Raw genomic sequence first — 21,213 nt, 5'->3', positions numbered from 1 at the left:
GCTCAGTGGCACAGTGAGGCAAGCGAGAGCGCGAGACTGGACGCGGCCATCTTTCCACTTCCGTGTCTTCCGGTCTAGCTTTAAACAGTGGCTCTTTTTTTCCCTAGCTCCGAGAGCTCATGTAAATCAGCTATCGGCCGATGTGAACTTTTGTGCTCGTGCCCTGTAAGTATCCGCGAGCACATTTGCAGGCAACTTTCATTGACTAAGCAAATAAATGGGTTGCTAGTTTACCCATTTCGGATTGGTTTCAAACTTAGCAAAAATCGGGAAAAAAATGTCTATGAAAAAGCTAATAGTATGAGCCAGGTTCGAGAATCAAACAAAAATTATTGGGGGAGATAGTTTTGTAAATGTTGAATGGAGTTAATAGAATAAAAACGACCGGAAGAGTCGGAAACCTAACCGTACATGCAATACCACCTACATCCACCGGGGCAGTTGCTTCAAGCCGAGGGGCGAGGGCTTGGTTTAAATGCATCTTTCGCCGTTAGTTAAGTGTCGCTGTTTTGTCTGCCATCTGTTCTTTTTTTGTGAAGTGTCTTATTTAGTACAGTGAAGCTTTATGCAACAGGTAAATTGAAGCGTACATGGCAAGTCAGACTTAAACTTACATTTAAAGGCAGGGTAGGCAAGTTGCAGGGTAGGCAAGTTGCGTGAAGCTAGCTATTTTTGTTTATTTTTGTCACGATTCAAACCAAAATATCCCACCTCCTCCCTTTAAAGCCACTTCCACAAAACTACAGTAACGAGCATTGAGTGGATGGGCAGAGTGTGTGCAGGTAGGTAGGTAAACAGACAAGTAGCCCGTCAAATCAATATTTAGTATAATTACTATTTATTATATATATATATATATATATATATATTAGGGATGGGCATAATTAATCGACGATCGATTATCGATCATTAAGAATTTAGTCGATGACATTATTTGTTCATCGATAAAACTAATGCGTGTTCTGTTGCGTAGTGTGAGTCTTGAAGGAATGCAATGGATTTCGCCTACTCAGTTACCGGCGAGTTTCCATGTATTTCAAAAGTAAACATGGAGAGGTCACGGCGAAGTGTAGCGTGAGACCATATTGACTAAAAAATGACTTTGTTCACTGACAACACTGCAAAGCTGAGTATAAATACAACTCCTCCACTACTCAAATGATGTACCACTTGAAGAACGTAAATCCGACCCTGGTTAGTGGCGGTGCATCCTGCTCTCGGTGCTAGCACGGAGGAGCTGCGATGCACAACGAGCAGAGAAAATTACCCAACGGATCTGCAAGTCCATCGAGATGGATATGCTACCCTTAAGTAGGCTATTGTTGAGGGCGAAGGTTTTTATGAAGCTTTGTTAGCCTTAAAAAAGCCTTAAATTAGCCGGAAAAAAAACAAGGGTCAGTTGTGTTTGAGCACAGGCTTCTAGCTGCTTCTAGGAGTTACAGAAATAGTTGTTTTTCTTGTAATAGCTACAGATCTCAATGCGGAAACACGCTGTTTTCTATTTTCACTGCATTTTAATATAGCCTATAAATAGTGAATTTTAATATACATTTTTTTAATGAATAATCGAAAATCGATCGTTAATTCTCCCGACGATCGATTAAGACAATTTAGTCGAATGCCCATCCCTAATATATATATATATTTTATATTTTAATATATTAACCTTTAATGATTGGTTGTGTTTATTACAGTATTGCGACACCCACCGATGTCGGAATGATTTCATATTATCGTCAAACCTTTAGATATATTGGTTGCTATCAAGACGTGAAGTTACTTTCAGCAAATATGACAAAAAGTGCTTCTCAACAACATTGCCTACCCTGCCTTTAAGTCTAAGACTAGGTATATTTTTATGCAACTGGCCCCAGGGCTCCGTGACTGCTTGATGCGCCCGGCTACAGTATATTGTCTCCCCTCTCTTCGCACATGTCTTCCTTCACAATCAAAGTCCCCCCTTTCTATATCCTGCCTAACATAACAGGCCACTCAATAAAATAGCTTACAATAACATTTCTGAAATATAGAGAGATAAAATGGGTAAATGAGTATTTTACAACTTCTCGCAGCAGATGGGGACATTAACGAATACTCAGACACTGTCTCCAGCTACATCCAGCACTGCATTGATGACGTTGTCCCCAAGAAGGTTGTCCGGTCTTTCCCAAATCAGAAGCCCTGGGTTGATGCCGCGGTCCGGGCCAAGCTGAGAGCCCGTACTGTCGCCTTTAATTCTGGGGACCCTGATGAGTACAGGAAGGCCAGATACGACCTTCTGAAGGCCATCAAAGCAGCGAAAAGGGCCTACAGGACCAAGGTGGAGTCCAGCTACCATGGCTCTGACCCCAGGCGCATGTGGAGTGGACTTAAAGCCATTACAGACTACAAAGGGAGAGGCTACAATGAGACCCAGTCTTCTGTCCTACTGCCAGACGAGCTGAACTCCTTCTACGCTCGCTTTGAGAGGGACAGTGAACCCCCTGCAGTGGAGCTACCTGAAGGCCAAGCCAGTGGTGTGCCTACACTAACTGTAGCTGAGGTGAGGTTATGCTTTAAGAAGATCAACCCTCGCAAGGCACCTGGCCCAGGCGGCATATCAGGTAGGGCCCTTAGGGGCTGCGCTGACCAGCTGGCAGGGGTCTTCAGTGACATCTTCAACCTCTCCCTTAACCTGTCTGTACTCCCCACCTGCTTCAAGAGGACCACCATCATCCCTGTGCCCAAGAACACCAAGGTCACATGTCTGAATGACTATCGCCCAATAGCACTGACCTCTATCATCATGAAGTGCTTCGAGCGGCTAGTCAAATCATTCATCTGCTCCTCGCTGCCCCCCACACTGGACCCTATGCAGTTTGCATACCGGTCCAATAGGTCTACAGACGATGCCATCGCTCTGACCATGCACACCGCTCTCTCCCACCTGGACAAGGGGAATACATATGTGAGGATGCTGTTCATTGACTACAGCTCTGCATTCAACACCATCATCCCCTCCAGACTGGTCTCCAAGCTTGTGGACCTGGGACTAAGCACCTCCCTCTGCAAGTGGATCTTCCACTTCCTGACGGGGAGGCCACAGGTGGTGAGAATCGGTGACCGCACTTCATCTGTACTGATCACCAACACAGGCACCCCCCAGGGCTGTGTGCTCAGCCCTCTCCTGTTCTCCTTGTTCACCCACGACTGTGCGGCTACGCACAGCTCCAACCTCCTCGTTAAGTTTGCTGACGACACAACCATCGTGGGCCTCATCTCTGACAGTGACGAGTCAGCCTACAGAGAGGAGGTTGACACCCTGACATCATGGTGTCAGGACAACAACCTCTCTCTTAACATCAGCAAGACCAAGGAGATGATTGTGGACTTTAGGAGGCGGCAGGAGGAGGAGCATGCACCCCTATTCATCAATGGATCGGAAGTGGAGAAGGTCAGCTGCTTCAAGTTCCTCGGGGTGAACATCAGCAATGACCTCACCTGGTCTGTTCACACGGACAAGGTGGTCAAAACGGCCCGTAAGCGCCTCTTCTTCCTGAGGAGACTGAAGAAGTTTGGTATGGACTCAGTCATCCTTACTAACTTTTACAGATGCACTATAGAAAGCATTCTGACTGGTTGTATAACAGTGTGGTATGGGAGCTGCACAGACCGGGACCGCAAGGCCCTACGAAGTGTGGTCCGTTCTGCTGAGTTCATCATCGGCAGGAAGCTCCCAGCCCTACAGGACACCTACCACACACGTTGCCTTAGGAAAGCCAGCAGGATTCTAAGAGACTGTTCCCACCCATCCTTCAGTCTCTTTACCCCGTTGCCTTCTGGCAGGCGTTACCGCAGCATCCGGTCGCGCACACGCAGACTGGACAACAGTTTCTACCCAAGGGTCATCAGGCTTCTCAATGGACACTGATATGGACATTTTTACTGCACACTAGTCACTTATACACTGTCACTTTCAGCTACTGGTTGCTCTTCAGTAACATTGCACTACTGTACCTCGCCACCAGGCTCCTGTTTGGTCATTGACAAAGTCACTGATCTGTAAATTTGCAAATTTTGTGTATTAGGGTTAGTATAGCGTAATATTTATTGTTATCTGTAATTTAGGAAGTTTTAGTGTTAGGGTTAGTATAGTCGTTTATTTATTGCTATCTGTATATTTAGGAAGTTCACTTATCTAAGCTCAGCATAGATGTAAATTTGTTCTGTGTACTTATATGTTATGTTATGCCAAGTGCTTGCGTTGTCTTGTCTTAAGAATTTCAGTGCCCAGTCTAACCTTGTGTTGCTCTGTGCACCTGACAAATAAAAGACTTGAACTTGAACTTCTCACATCTGGCTGCAATGAATGCCCATATTTTGTACAAAGAGTGCATGAACGTGACGGTAAGCTAAATACAATTTATTATTTAACTTTGAGTATCAGAATGGCATGATTGGCATGTTGGGTAACTGGATTTGAGTAAACAGCGTTGAAAGGAACTGTTGACACCAAATCCATTGATACAATCCGCGATCAATCATTAAAAGGGGGGGGGGGGGGGGTGAGATTTCTCACCTTTCAAAACAGCCTGAATGATGCATTCACGGTTTACCAGCAAAACAAAAAAGAATCCTGTGCACAATGCAATGCCTGAGATTAGCCTATTTATTCCATTTAATCTGTAGATGTAAAGGGAACAAAACATAGGATATTCTAAATTTGCTGTCAGGCTAGTTTTAGTGGAGGCCACCTACTTGATTTATCAAATGCAACTTTGTTTTACACAATGCGCCATCCACCCTGGATAACACGTCCTAATGCTAATAGCCAACCTAAAACCACAAGACATTCTCAACCAGTATAATATTATCCACTGCCTGTTATACACGGCCCGTCATTCCGAAAGTTGTTAAATTGAATAGGCTGAGCATCGACATATAACATGAAGTAAGCCTATAGCCAAGAATTTCCAGAGTAATTACACTTTACTTGGACCGTGGAACCTGACATGTTTTGCCAGTAACTGGATCTAATTAGACCTAATTAGATCTAATTGACTGTTTATGATGCCTCTGTGTGTTTATACTTTTGACTGGGGACAACAACAGAACATCTGAAGACTTGGGGGTATTGTAACTGCGCTAAGTATAAGTAGGGAGAACCATCTCAGGCTTGTGTTAAATAATCAAACGTTCTGTTCCATTTTTGGTACCTACAAACATCTAGTAATTAAAAGACCACTAGCTAAAGATGTCTATTTTCACAAAAGCTGAATGTTTGTCCATGAAAAGAACCATGTACTAGTGCATGTGCATCGCTAGTTCAAGTGCAGATGCTAAGATTCTGATTATCCTACATGTACTAAGAATTAATTGGGGTGTGCTTGCCTTCGGCGAGCACAAACCATTGTTATCTCACATATATATTATTAATATTTCTTTTTGCCCCCCTAAAACTTTGTTAATATTTGGACTACATACTGTAGACAACCAAGGTGTCAAACGTTTCGTCTTGGTAGCCATTGAGTTGCTTATATTGGGATTTACGTTCCGTTGCACGGTTTAAGTAGAAATTAAGTTTTTGTGGTGAAAAGTAAAGCTAACGGTGGCTAACTTGCTAGCCACAGTCACTGACGCCACTGACGCCACTGACGCCACTGACGCCACTGACGCCACTGACGCCACTGACGCCACTGACGCCACTGACGCCACTGACGCCACTGACGCCACTGACGCCACTGACGCCACTGACGCCAGGAAAACTCGCGTGACTATCTCTAGCAGAACATTAATTTAGCAGCTCGTTAACTTCTGGGAGATGGCTAGGCTAACTGCTTTACTACAAGGCAGCTGCAGAAACGCCACAAGCAAAGAGGCCTGGGTGATAACTATTTGCTCATTTTACTTTGTGATATGACACACAATTGTAATGTGTAATGTACAATATAAGCTAATATTAAGGAAGTACATCTACTTTCGGAAACAGTAATCTACTATTTCACTGAAGCATTAACATCATGACATTAGCCTCTGTTGGCCTGGCAACACATACTACAGCGGTCTATGATGCATCTGTTTTCAATCGTTAAAATAACCTGTCCTCACAAATACATTTTTGTTGTAGGATTTATTATGACATTAGATTACAAGTAAACGATTTGTGGGTGAAATGATCATTACCTAAGGTTTCAAACCAGTGTAGCTCACTGCAACGCTGTAGCCTAGTCTAGGTGATAGACGTTCAAGCACGCAAATTGGAGCTTGGATTATGAGTGAAAAATACCCCCCCACAAAATTCCCAACCATGGGACTTTGTTGAGAAAGCGATTTCGAGTGGAACTGCCATCTCGGATTTTTTATTTAGGTCGTGAAAGTCTTAGTAATTTGAACGAGTGTGGGTCGCCCGTGAGACCGCCCAATTTAAGCCTAGACCGTACAATGGAAGCAACGTTAAATCAAATTCAACCAACGCAATCGCTACCAAGACAGTCTAGTAGTAGTAGCCTACAATTTACCGGGGCAGCTTCTCTACACAGCAGGTCTATATTGCATTTTGCCTTGTTACTGACAATTAGGTCAATTTTTACACCGTTTTCGTTTTGATGCATCTATGACGTTGCTGATCACCATTCCCTCTTGCAGGGGAAGTAACAACTTTGTTTCACGAGCATTCTTTGTTACTTCAAACTTCTGCTGGGCGTCTAGAATATGGTCTAGCTGACTGGTTACTAAGTAACAACTTTGTTGCAGGAGCATTCTTTGTACATTGCGAGCTAAGTGTCCTGTAATGATGTCGCTATAAATAATGATGTAAACCGAGACCACTAAGCCCTCAAAGAAAATGTAAGGTCAAAGAAACAAAAGAAAGGTTTGAGGTTACTCTGAAAATTATAAATAACATAGGCTAATGTAATAATAAAACTGCTAAATCCTTCTCTAACTAGGCTCCTCTATCTTGCATAATGAAACATCAAGTTTTTTTAGTAATCAATACAGGGCTCCAGACCAACTTCTTTTACTAGGACAACAGTAGCCCTTGACTGAACATTTTAGGAGCGCAAGCAGAACATTTAGGGGCACATCTTATATTGACCTAATGCATTGTAACTAGAGAGGGTACAATTCAGTGGCAATTTTAGACCCTTTTTAGGAGTGCTCAAGCACCCCGAAATTTATTCTCAGCACCCCTAAAACTATATTTTAAATATATTGTTTATTATCATTTGATGCTGGTAGTTCATGAAGACCGGGACATCCTTAGTTTTTTCATTCAATATTTTGCATAATAATACATAAATGTATTAATTGTTATCCAGTGAAATTAGGGATTTACATTAGCAAGGGGGTTTACGTTCAGCACTTTTGCAAGGCACTGTATTCATGTCACATTCTCATTGGGGGCTGAGCACCCTTAAAGATCTGATCCTAAAATTGCCCCTGGGACAATTTCAGGGCAAATTGTGGGGTGTGCCTGTGTCGGTTGCAGATGGGTCCGTTTTTTTTCTGTCATTTTTACAACTGATATACAGCGACGTACCATATAAGCTTGAGTTTAAATACATTATTTAATGTGACATTACGTAGGCCTACTGTACATGCAAGTCTTAGCTAAACGACTTAATGTATGATGCACTTTTCGATTAGTCCTCCGACACTACAACACAATACTTGCTGAGTATAACAGCGCAACAGCTCAAACACAGGCAGGGATGGAGTAGCAACGCTAGTGCCATATAAGTATTTAGCTGCTAGGCTCCATGACGCCGGGTAAGAAGGGCTCGTGAAACTGCTCATCAAAAGAACGAAGGGGAACCCATTTGTCTGGCAGATTAAGACGTTCGTAGGAACATAGTGAAAAATAGCCTAAACTTTCCTAGACTTTTAGCTACGGTACTAATGCAGAAGGAACACTGATATCGTTGTGATACTAGAACGTCGTATCTGTGTCGTTGCTAACATGTGCTGACATTGTGCACACTCGATTAATTCAAAATTAGTCGGTCGCACATGCGCGAGTGTTTGTAAAAAATGCTTGCATTGTCTCAAAAACTGGTTGCAAAATGTGACCATTTGGTCGCAGTCTGGAGCCCTGAATCAATAAGCCTGCGCTTGCCCTCATACTCAAATGATGCCGTTCAGGGCTATTACAAAATAGGACGCGAGTGTCTCAGAAATAATATAGAGCTATTCGTCTTCATGGCCAACCAATGAGAATATTGTGAATAAAAACAACACAGACGGCAAATAAACAGGCAGATGTTAGCCTTACATTTTTGAAAAAGAAGAAGCGGGAAGCCAGCTAGTATATAAGAGGCAGATGTTGGATCATATCACACCATGGAAAACCAAAGTCGTCCCCATGTCTGGATCGTTGGCAGCTTGTTGGTATACTGGCTTGTGCAATACGCGGAGGAGGTCGGACTGTACCCCGACCTTGTACTGGAGTGCCATATTGAATGGGTGGGGGTGAGGGGCATGAGGTGGGCAGACCATGTGCCTAAGCTCTGTGAGAAGCGTGGCATGCTTCCCAGCCCGGACATAATGGTGCTCCACGTCGGGGTAAACTACCTCATCCAAGTGACCGGGCTAGACCTGACGATGCGGATGAAGCGAGACCTGGGGGCCATCATGGAGATGTTCCCAAACACTGCTGGTGTTTTCGGATATACTGGAACGCTGCGTCTGGTGGTATCAGAGGAGCACCAGCGCTTCTGGTATCGACAGGGCAAGACGTTGAGTCAACGCAGCGGTGTCTAGCTTCCTGGCCGACCGTGGGATGGGGAGCATTCAACACCCCCAAATACCACACGGTTTCGTGTGGATGTACCGACCCGACGGTGTCCACCTTGATCACGTTGGAAACAATGTGTTCTTGGGAAACATCCAAGACAGTCTCCGACGACTCCTGTGCTAGCCACAGCACACACAACAACGACTCTTAAGAGCCACCCAAAATGTAAAAAAAACAACAAGTAGACCGTTCAAAGTGCCGTTGTAATTTTACAACCATGGGGTCTTACAGGGTTAAATGGTACCATCTTTACATCTTTGAAGTGTGTCGTAAAAACCGGCGTCACGTAGGCTACATTGCGAGCTCAGCTCACGGTGTCCTACTCTATATAGCGAGCAACTCTACATTCATACGTCTCCGAGCTTGCTTTAAAATAACAAAAAATATTAATATATTTACGTTGATACATTAAGATGCTTTTATGAATCAATATGTCCTACCACTTGAGAAACACTGTCCTACACATAATTAGACAAACGCAATATTAGACTTCCCATAGCCTACAACCTCATAACCAGGTGCAACAGGTGCCTCGAGAGGTTTAAGGAGTTGAAAAAGCAGATACTGTGTCTTCCTCTTGTTGGGCAACCAACAAGTTGTTTATATCTGAATACAATTTACTAAGTTACCTACTGAGCGATACCATCTGAGTGATACATGTAATTTAAAAAAAATTATTATCAAGGGAACACAATGGTCAGAACTGCAGTCATACACTAAAATGCTTTTTTAAATATGTAAACACCAGAAGCCTATGGGCAGCTGGGGCCGTTGAAATTGTATGCTCTCTAGTTAAATATACTTTAATTGCTATGAAGAAATAAACAGTTTACTACTTGACTTGAAAAAATATACTGATTTTAAACCAAAATCTGGATAACCTTGGTCATTACTCACCAGTGCACAAAGAGAGGAAGTTTTTGCTTGTCTTGGGACAAACGTCAGAGAAAAGCTGACAGACTATGCGTCCCACTGTAATAGACAACAACAAAAAAAGTCAGTTGATCATCATTGAGACATTCTACTTTGAATGGACATTTAGAAAATTACAGTACAGAATACTGGTATTTTCAAAAGGTGGGGACTTTTCTATGGTCATTTTTAGGTATTGATGAAAATATTCAGGAATTTCTTATATTTTGCATTTTCCATGTCAATTACAGAAATGTTTAGTATTAGTTTTATTTAAGACCATTTACATGTTGATCTCAACACATTATGAACACACAAGTTGATTAAGGTGTTTTGTTTCATTACACGTGTTTATCTTGTTTTTTAAGTACCGTATTTCTTCTATTAAACGCCGCCCTCGAAAAAAGAATATCAGGAAGCGGTTATTTAATTGGTTAAATTAAAACCGTAGAACACAAGAAAATCACAAGTGTATAATTCCCTCGAAGCTCTGGCGGACAAGTGGCTTTCTTGCTACAGGTTTGAAGCTTCTCCAAATCTACCGTGAAAACTAAACCCACAGTATAACGATAAAATAAAGACCACAATAGCCTAATATTTACAATGATATGCGCCGCATGTAAATAACGTTCACCAAAGTAAAATACAGACACAAAACAACATACATCGTTGGCTGCATGCAAGGGAATAGAGGTTTCCTTAAATTGCTAACATCCGATAACAACCTTAGACTTTTATCGGAGCATTAAATTAAATTAAGCGTCGCTTGCTGTTAGCCTGTCAACTCTCACTCACAAGCGTTTCAAAAGGCCTTCAAAATAAAGGCACTGTACTCTTACCAAAAAAAGTCACTTAACATTGAATGCAATCATATAATTCTAAATTATGATATTGTTTGAAAACAAATTATACATTATAATAATGTTATTGAAACAATGACATGTTGCCTACAATATAGCAAGGCAGCTGACTTCACCACTAGCAAATTCGCCTTTCATCAACCCCAAGTTTGCGTGCTACAGATCTATTGCTATTCTATTGTGAGCAGTGTTTCCGCTAGGATTTTTTTATAGCAGTGGGAGCAGGTCTGTCCAAACAACCCCCCCTGCCAACAAATGTTTTACGTATCAAACAGAACTGTCTGCTTAATTTGATCTTGACATAAAGGCTAAGCATTCTGTGGCAAATAATAACAATAAACCCACTATTAATTACATTACCTTAATGCAGTGTAAGTACTTCAGCATAGGCACATTTTTTATCACTACTTTATCCAATTCTCTGACTCCAACTCCTCCTACCTCCCCTCCCCTCGTAACTTTACGGCGCAACCTCCGCTCCCTATCTCCCTCCCATTTCTCCTCTATTGTGACATCCTCCCTCCCTCCCATTGACGAGTTCTCGTCCCACCCCACGAACATTGCCACCAACACCCTGTTAACCACTTTAACTGAATCACTTGACTCTCTCTGTTCTCTGTCAACCAGGCCTGCACAATCTTTTCCCTCCTGCCCGTGGCTTACGGATGTTATTCGTGAAGAACGGTACACGCTTCGGGCAGCTGAGAGGAGATGGCGCAAGTCAAAAACGGTCTGGACCTTGATAAGTATCACTCCCTCCTTAAATCCTTCTCTTCTCACATAACTCGTCACCTCCCATGGCTTCTCCTACCACTGCTACGCTAACGACACGCAGCTGTACCTGTCGTTCCCCCCGACTGATCCGGGGATCTCAGCTAGGATTGAGGCCTGCCTCACAGACATCTCCGACTGGATGACCGAGCACCATCTCCAGCTGAACCTCGCCAAAACAGAACTTATCATCCCGGCTAAACCCTCAATCTCCCACGATCTGTCAATCACCCTGGGATCTGCGACGGTGACCCCCTCATCCTCTGCCAGGAACCTTGGGGTTACCATGGATGACGAGCTCTCCCTCACGGCCCACATTGTCACGGTCTCCCGGTCTTGTAGATTCACCCTCTACAACATCCGGAAGATCAGGAGATACCTGTCTGAGCACTCCACCCAGCTGCTAGTCCAAGCACTGGTCCTCTCCAAGTTGGACTACTGCAACTCGCTGCTCGCTGGTCTCCCAGCATGTGCAACCCGCCCTCTTCAGAGGACTCAGAACGCAGCGGCCCGCCTGGTCTACAATCTACCCAGACGCTACCACGTTACCCCGCTCCTCATCTCTCTCCACTGGCTACCCATCAACGCCCGTATCAGATTCAAGACCCTGGTCCTGACCTTCCGAGCAGTGAACGGGACTGCACCCGTCTACATCAAGTCTCTCCTGCAAGCTTACACCCCCACCCGTCACCTACGGTCTTCTTCAGACAACCGCCTGGTGGTCCCACCGCTCAAGACTGCCCGGTCCCAACACAAGCTCTTCTCCTGCCTGGCCCCCCAATGGTGGAACCAGCTCCCCACCTCTATCAGGGACACTGACTGTCTCCCCACCTTCAAGAAAAGGCTCAAGACGCACTTGTTCCGGGAGTACAACGGCACTTAAGAATGCTTGGCTGGACTTGTTAGTTAGTTTCCTCCAGGATCACAATGACTCTTATTGAGTGACTTGTTGCTCTTTTAGGTTAGATATAACGAATTTAAGTCTTGTACTCGCTGTGAAATATTTTACTGTTGATTGTTCTTCTACAGGTACAGTCCTGCACTTTTGTGGTTCATGTGGTTTAATTTGTAACTTGTATAACTGCGTGCTCTTATGGGTCTTCCCTTTGGCACTTGTTTAGCTTTTCACAATGTATGCTTCATGTTTTGGCTACTTGCAATGTTTGGGACTATCTCGTTGTTATGATCAGTGACCTATGCTCTTTTGTAAGCTCTCTCTTGGAAGTCACTTTGGATAAAAGCGTCTGCTAAATGAATACATGTAAATGTAAATACATTGCAGTTTATAATAGCAGAGACCTGATGTAAAAAGTAGAGCCTCAAGTAGATAAACAAGAAGCTAACGTTCTACTGCTAACAATGTTAGCTGGTCGGTTTTGTGGGGGAATCTCTAATACATGTACTGACTGTAAAATTAATCACACATTAATTGACTGAATTCAAGAAGACCTACGCTTTCAAACAAAGTATAGCAAATGCATATGCCCTGCAGTGAAATTGTCAAAACATCTTAAGTTTGTGGCTAATGTAATGCCTTATGGCAGAGCGTTGGGCAGCAATCTGACCGGCAAAAAAATAATATAAACACTTAAAAGTTGTTTTCAAGCCATCAAGTGCAAGGGTGTATTGTTAAACATAGCACAAATGGCACAAATCCACCTAAATATTTAACATTTTAGCAGCGGGACTTCTCGGCAGTTCTCTATTGAATTGAATGATGAATGTGAAATGCATTTTGGGCCTAGGTACAATGGTAACACTGTGTTTTAAAAGAAGTTTACAGTTGGTTAAGAAGCTTGATACAATGTATGTTGATTCAACTCCATTTGGTAGAGATGCCGCCTGTAGTTTTATAACAACTAACTAGGAGACGTGAAGTCTAGAGACGGGAAGTCTGGTACCCCCTTTCCACCAAAGTAAACCGGGAGCTAGTTTGGAGCTGGTTCGAGAACGGAGCTTACTAAGAACCGGTTTGCTTTTCCACGGGCGAGAGCCACCAGAGCCACGTCATTACGTCACTGTATACGTCTCATATTTCCCAGCAACACTAGCGCGGTAGCGCCAAACACAAACACAACATCAACATAGGCGGACGTTTCGTTGCTGTTCATGGTTTCGCGAACCTACATCGGCATCCAAACACGGCACATCCGAGGTGTTTGTTCAACTCAATCAATAAAATAAGCACATTTTCAGCAACTACACTGCCCACTTCTCGATACATTTTCATTCACATTTTGATTTACAAGTACCGTTTAGCTGAAATATGAATTGTAAAAACTTAGAGCAATGGCGGCCAAAGCGTTTTGTTGGTCACGGTAACCCCGCCCCAAGCAGTTCTTTATTGGTTCGTAAACTAGACCAGCTCCGAAGTGGTGCTCGTTGCGAACCTCGTACGAACCACGTACAAACCACTTTTCCGGTTCCCAGTCTGTCGAAAGAGAAAGAACTGGTTCGCGATTAGGCACCGGCTCCGAACCGGCACCCAAAATGCGTTGGTGGAAAAGGGGTATGGGTGACCTGGAAAAGTTATTGTCACCTGGGGGGGGAAGAGACAGTTGGTCAGAAGACAATTGAAACAGACATTCTGGCTAAACCGGAAATGCACCGGAACCGGAAATGCACTAATCCAAAAGATAGTACAGTGAAGATCTACATTCTAACTGGACAATTAATAGTCATCCTCACTAACTTTTACAGATGCAGTATAGAGAGCATACTGACTGGTTGCAGGACACCTACCACACACAATGTCTCAAGAAAGCTGTTAGGATTCTAAAAGACTGTTACCACCCATCCTTCAGTCTTTTTACCCTGTTGCCTTCTGGCAGGCGATACTGTAGCATTCCATCTCGCACACACAGACTGGACAACAGTTTCTTTCCAAGGGCCATCAGGCTTCTGAATGGACACTGATAAACGTCTTACTAGTCACTTCACACACTGTCACTTTCAGTGATTGGTTGTACTATCAGCAATATTGCACTTTGTACTTCACTTGTCTTAAGTTAGCATAGGTTTAAAAGGTTAGTAGGGCTGGACGGTAGAAATGTGTCTACAGGGAGAGATTTGGCTATACCGTTTCAACCGCGGTATATTTTTCAGTGTTTCTCACACAGACTAATTCGTGGCGGTGCGCCACAGAATCAAAACCGTCCGCCACATATTGCGTTTCGTAAAAAATATGTTTTTAACACTATTTAGGTTAAACATGCAGCAAATTCTTTCAGATGCATTTCCTTTCCCTGCTCTCCCTCCGTCTCTCTGTCACTTACGTGTCTTTCTCACATACAGTCACAACGTCAGCACACGTTAGCAACAATGCATACATATGCCGTTCTAGTAAGACAGAGGGCATTCAGCATTAGTGCCGTATCTAAATATCTAGGAAAGTTCAGGCTACTTTTCGCTAGGTACCTACGAACATGTCTTAATCGAAGGTTCACCTTCGTTCTTATGGTGAGAAGTCTCAGGAGCTAACTACTTACCCGGCATCATGGAGCCAAACAGTTAAATAACTATTTGTTACCTGCATATGCAGAAATTATTTGCTTGTGGTTGATTTTGTGAAGGTGTACAAGTTCAAGTCTTTTATTGTCAGATGAGAATAAAAGAGAACACGCCCCTGGGAATTTTACAGCCTGTGTGAGGTAAATAAAAAATAAATAATTGTGTTAAGCAGTAGGAAATCTGTAGTCCTGAAAGACTACAGTGATCAGGCGATTTACGTATGTGCCTCACTGACAGGAGACCCTGAGTTAGCTGTTGGTTAGCCCTAGAAAATGTCTGCTCACAGTGAAAAACGAATGGTCGATACAGAATGTAGGGTTTTTAACAAGACAAAAAAGCACTTATTGCTTTTGTGTAAAATTCAATTACTGGTCTTAACATGCATCTTATGTATTTTAGTGAAGGTTTAAAGGTATGTAAAAAAAAAAAAATGACAACATATTTTTCATTGCCTTATTGAAACATGTATTACCAGTAGCAGCTCAAAACAATATAATATACTGTTTTTTTATAAAGTAATAAAATGTATATTATGGCCTTACTGTTACCTAAATCAATTACTTAGTTTTTTTCTGTTTCTATCTTACAGCAATGCACCTCTCTCTTTCTCGTCCAAAGTATGTTACGTAAAGTATTGAGAGCCATCCAGTGTTGGTGTGGCACAGCATTTAACCAACACAGTATTTATTGACAGAGCTTTGATAGTGGTTCCATATTGAGCAGAATTAAGTTCAGCTTATTGGTTCGGCCCGCCACAATGGTCCCAATTTGTCATGTGTCCCTTCGGGAAAATAAATTGCCCACCCAAGCTAGTGGTTGATAGTTTGCTACTGTTCTATAAAATCCCTCAGTGCATGCCTCTACAGTGTTTTACCTACGTTGATTTTGTTGTGGCGGCCCGCCACGGTTAAATTTCTGCCACCACGGTATCAGAAATAGGGCTGTACAAGATTATAGGCCGTTTATCAGCAGTGATTGTTAGAGTGCATGTCGGAGAATAGCACGGAAACGCGCATGTGCGTCCTTGAGAACTGTAAGTCGTATAACTTATGTTTTCAGTTCATTAAAGCCTGTTATTGTATTAGTCTACAGTTATTGCAAATTTAAGTTAACTGGTGATTTTCATTGTTTGTAGCCTATTCTTCCCCTGCTAGCATAATTGCATGTCTGTTGATTCGATAGCGATTGCTGCCCTTGCTCACGTTTGTATTTTAGGTGCATTATTATGCTGAAGTAGTTTTTATTAATAGTAGGTATTAGGGCTGGGCGGTATGACGGTATATACCGTGCGACGGTAGAAATGTGTCTACCGGGAGAGGTTTGGCTATATCGTTTCAACCGCGGTATACTTTATACTATATTTTTGTATTACACGTGTCAATTAAATGTCTGGTTGTTGTATTGTATATAAGCCATCATATAAATCACATTCTTGCGATATTTAGAATTGTAGTTTAACTTCTATTTGATTTGCTATTTTCGTTTGACCTGAAGCAAATTTGCGTTGGTCTGACGGAATTTTCGATGTGGAGTGTATTTTGTCTTAGCGGACCACATTCATGCCGATGCTAATTACTTATATATTTGATGTCCCATTCTGCAGGTAACCAATTCGATTTGTTGTTCAAGTTTTATGTCTCGCGCTGTAAAATTATTGTTGTAAAATTACACTTGTGGCGTTGCTAGCATTCTTGATCTAGGATGACTATTGAAGGCTAACTACTTACTGAGAGTGAGGTCATGCAGGGAAATATCAAACAAACGTATCGACCGAGCTTTAACGAGGTACGCCGAAACCGAAGTTATATGGATAGTAAAAGTCAGACTGATCGCTTTCGCTCATTTTGAAATTTTCGTCGGAGGGCATTACGGATCCGTATTGAGCTGTGAATAGGTCACCACGCGGATGGCATGACTGCGCATCAGCCAATCGGAACGCTCGTACTCATAACTTTTTTGAGTCTTTTGTTTTTAACTCAAGTGTTGTCTCATGTGAGGCAGTTGTTTTTGTTTGTAATAAATAAATAATAAAGTGTGATGATGTGCGGTGTTTTGTTTGTACCATTTCTTAATTGAATTTACAGAACAATTACTATACCGTGATATATACCGTAACCGTGATATATACCGTAACCGTGATATAAAATTACTCATACCGTGATAGAAGATTTCGGCCATATCGCCCACCCCTAGTAGGTATATTGTTATTATTTGCTACAGAATGCTTAGCCTATCAAGATCAAATGAAGCCGACAGTGTAGGCTACATGCTTTCGAGTACCTTGATCGATAGGCTAGGCTAGGGGAGAGCGGGGGCGAAAGTAACACGGGACGAAAGTAACAAAGCGATTTTCTCAGAGCCCTGACTTCATTTGCTCTCCAAGTTATGACAGCACCTTCAGCATGCAACCATTGATGGAACTGCCCAATTTCACGTGATGTCGTCATTGTTTGCCGCGGTTAGGTGCGAAAAGCACTTTTCGAGTGTGCAAAGTAAATTACTGAGGTGGTCCTTTTTTGCTAATTACAAGTTGTGTTTCCCGTTTCATGTGTCACATGTGTCACTCATCAATCTACAGGTTATTTAGTGCTGTAACACATTCTGAAGGTTGCCTTGTCAGAGTTTTTCAGTATGAAAGGAAATCTGGTTTAAATGTCAGGAGTTCCTGTCGGGACGAAAGTAACACTTGTTACTTTTGTCCCGCTGCTAATGCAATAGTATGTGGTGAATTTCTGTTTGTGGAAAGCATTTATTAAAACATGTTTATGTCAAATTATATCAACAGAATATGCCAAGAGTGAGGGTCAGAAAGACAGAGGTCTGATTCAGTAAAAAATGATAATAAATATTTGATGCAACTGAAATGTAAAATTCATAGTTTTTTTGCTAAACTAATGGACAAAATATGTTTGCAGTTACATTTTAACAAGGTCATAGTCAGATATATTTAATAAAAACCAGAGTAACACAAAATATCTAGCTTGTATCGTTGTGTTAGCTACTTTTGACCCATTCCTGTGTTACTTTCGTCCCGACTGATGGGGTCGAAAGTAACAATGTGCAACGTGTGTTCAAATTGAAATTATACATAAGTTGTTCAACATTTGTACAAAATACCACCTGGTATTGATAGACCACACTTATAAGTTATGGACCCAAGTAAAAATATTTCTATGTCTAAAACACTCTCACAGACCTGCCCCCACTGCTAAAAAAAATCTTAGGGGAAACACTGCTCTATAATAGTTCAAGTGCAACTTTATTTATATAGCACATTTACAAACAGCCACACGGCTGGCCAAAGTGCTTTACAGTGCCTTTGACAATTACACATACATCATAAAATAGAGTTCAAAGAGCTAAAATAAGATTCATTAAAAAAAGAAAGCGATATAAATATAAACCATAAAATATAAACAAACATAAACCCCAGAGCAATCATAAAAAAAGCTAGAGAAAATAGGTGGGTCTTTAGCCTGGATTTAAAACTAGAGATGGAGAGTGCCATCCTAGTCTCTAATATACAGATTTTTAATCAATCCTAGGTATTCTGCAATAACTAAAAACATGGTTTGTCTTACCTGGCTCCCTGTTGAGCTCCACATCAAAGTAACACTGAGGGCAGTCTTTCACTCCCATTCTTTATCACAGTATGGGTCACCTTGAAAAAGAAAAATATAAAAAACCTTTACATCAAACTCTGAAAACATTTATTGTCCATAACTTGAAATGCACCTGGTAGCTAAAATGTGGTTACTGTGACACTGTGTCTAGTCAATACAAACTTCCTTGACTCAGACCACCAAAATAGCCTACTGTTAGAACTATGTACTTCTGAACATTGATCTTCAGCTGTACTTTCTACATGCAACCTCTGTATGTCAACTTGGATAAATGCATCTAAACAATTTAAAATGTAATGAAAATAGGCCAATCTAATCAAAGCCAACTAACCACAGGCTTTTCTCTAATCTGTCCACCCTGTCACAATCTGGACATATGTCACTAGGCTGAATTTCCCAACATTGCAAGAAAAACTAAAGAAAGATTTTGCTTTACAGAAAGACTACGTTTTAAAATGAAAGTGAAAGTGTTCCCAGCTGCAAATATGACGACTCCTTTAACACAAGTTTTTTTCGCCTTCTTAGAGACATCTTACTTGGGTCTAAGGTACAAAAACAAGGCTGCTCTGTAGGGATGTAACTTAATTGTTATAAAATGTGTTGCGATGCAAGTAGTAAGTGAGCATCGCTTTAACATTATACACTTATATTCATTTATTTTAATATTAATAATATAAAACATACGTGTGTTTATTAAGTGTAGGCTCGGTCTAGTTGCAGAAATGTATGTTGCAATAATTGTGATGATGTCTGTCGTGGCTTGCCAGAATACTAGCACTAAAGATTAAAGATACTCACAGCTTATCGGAGTGAGCCAGAACAATGGCACCCTTATTAGCTACAGTAATATTGAGCCACTGATACATAACATCGCAGGTGTAAATCACGTTTTTGGACTGTATTTTAACATGGAATTTAATCTTGGCCTGGAAAAAAATTGCCCGTAAACTTCCGTATGTCAAGTGTTCAGTGATCCAAAATTATTTAGGCTAGCTAGCTCTACTACTCTGGTCTACAAACTAAGCAACAAAAATGCGTTTCCAACGCGTCAAAGCAGTTTCAACTATTTAACCATGCTTCAACTTGAAATAAGAAACTGCGAATAAGAAACCAACTTCAGTCTGGTGTAATCCATCCAATCATATTTCACGTAGGCTAGAGATGAATGATGAGGATATAATTAGCTCTAAAAGAATACCGTGCCAATAGACCGAACATGTTACGTGGGAGTTTAACAGAAATAAGAGCATGTTATTATAATTTATGATGGCCAACTAAGCAAAGCCACAGGACCATTTGTTCTCATAGAATACGAAGATTGTAGCTATTAACACTTGATTGCAAACTAGATCAGACTTGTTAGCCTAGCTAGCTCTAGTTCAGTTGGCAAAATCTTTGAAATCACGTTTTAATAAGGAGTATCTCTCAACAGTCAAGTACAGTACAGAAATGTGACGGTCAAAATACACATTTGACATGTATATTGCAGTTTGATCAACCAATTAAAGCTAAACTGACGTTAATAGATCTTAGTTTTACCCACCTAAGACAGCGAAGGCCGCAACGTTGCTAGTGTCCTATATTGCCTTTCAAGTGATGGTAGTCACCTTTAGCACAATCAATCTGGAGAATGTTTACATATTTTGTGTCCGTCTCGCCTTATAGGTGGTGGGCCGATCTCGCGTATCTGCTTTAGTTTTTGAAATGACCTGTCCCCGTCGATGGATGAGCTGGATTTTTGATATTATCAACGTCGTTTTTTTCTTGAAACATTTTCGTTTGTTGGCACATCCAATTCTTGCCCATTTTTTCTGTAGCTTAGTTCAAAGTTAGCAACTTTATCAGGCAATCGGCTCAACTACCTAACTCTCCAACCAACCAGAACTCGTGTATCATCTTGTTAGCTAATCGAATGGTTCGTAACAGTATCAGCTGATAGTAAAAACAACCTAGGTGACCATGCGTCAAGTAGCCAGCCGAGTAGTTAAGTGTCGGCACCACAATGGTAGCTAGCTGGTTGAGTTTTAATTAAATACTTACATTTCTGTGTGTCTTTAATTTACCTTATTTTCTTCATTTTTTAAATCAGTGGCGGTGATTAAAACAGTTGGGCACTCACTGACTTGGAGAAAAACACAAATAAATATAAGAACATTATTGAGACGTTTTTATACATACCATTATGTAGCATGTTGAAAGTGATTATGTAGTCTTGGCTCTTCCTTTTGTGTTTAATGGTGACTTAAAATTGACACTGGCTGACCCTGAATGAGGTAGCCCTTGCAAGTGATCCCCAAAAACCCTGTTAAAAGTAATACACAACATCCGAGTTGGACAGTTTTTAAACATCTGATGCTATGTGTTCCAGGTAGAGGGTGTAAGCTGTCTTGTGTCTACCTCTTGTTGAGTGTACTGTAAACTGAGCTGGCTGGTGAAGGGACCCTGAACTGACTTGAGATGGTAGACTGAGCTGGCTGGTGATGGGACCCTGAGCTGACTGGAGATGGTAGACTGAGCTGGCTGAAGATGGGAAACTGAGCAGACTGGAGATGGTAGACTGAGCTGGCTGGTGATGGGACCCTGAGCTGACTGGAGATGGTAGACTGAGCTGGCTGAAGATGGGAGACTGAGCTGTGTCAACATAATCAAACGAGCAATAGGTCTTGGTCTGCTCTAAAAGTTATTTCCCGACCTTTAACCTTCGTCATTGTCTTTCTTGCTCTGTCCTTAAACATCTAAATATAGTTTTTTAATTTGTTTGAAC

General features: G+C 41.8%; 1 protein-coding gene across 6 annotated transcripts in view; it reads right to left on the bottom strand.

The window, feature by feature from the left end:
• Window positions 1–20,763, bottom strand: part of nktr (natural killer cell triggering receptor) — a 55,694-nt gene extending 34,931 nt beyond the window's left edge. For 2 of the 6 annotated variants that reach the window (XM_047018112.1, XM_047018116.1), the window contains exons 1-3: window positions 19,993–20,550; window positions 18,408–18,487; window positions 9,671–9,745 (exon numbers count right to left, since the gene is read on the bottom strand). In XM_047018112.1, the coding sequence (XP_046874068.1) occupies window positions 9,671–9,745; window positions 18,408–18,465 (133 nt within the window). In that variant the 5' untranslated portion in view covers window positions 18,466–18,487; window positions 19,993–20,550. Of the gene's footprint in view, window positions 1–9,670; window positions 9,746–18,407; window positions 18,488–19,247; window positions 19,629–19,992; window positions 20,551–20,627 lie in introns of those variants that run through there. The other 4 variants (XM_047018114.1, XM_047018113.1, XM_047018115.1 and 1 more) reach the window with 4 other exon arrangements.
• Between the last annotated feature and the right edge of the window lie 450 nt (window positions 20,764–21,213).

This window comes from Hypomesus transpacificus, unplaced genomic scaffold (assembly GCF_021917145.1).
Source record: "Hypomesus transpacificus isolate Combined female unplaced genomic scaffold, fHypTra1 scaffold_91, whole genome shotgun sequence".
NCBI classification, from domain to species: domain Eukaryota; kingdom Metazoa; phylum Chordata; class Actinopteri; order Osmeriformes; family Osmeridae; genus Hypomesus; species Hypomesus transpacificus.
Note: the sequence above shows the minus strand (reverse complement) of the source record. Positions and strands in the feature narration are given on the sequence as shown.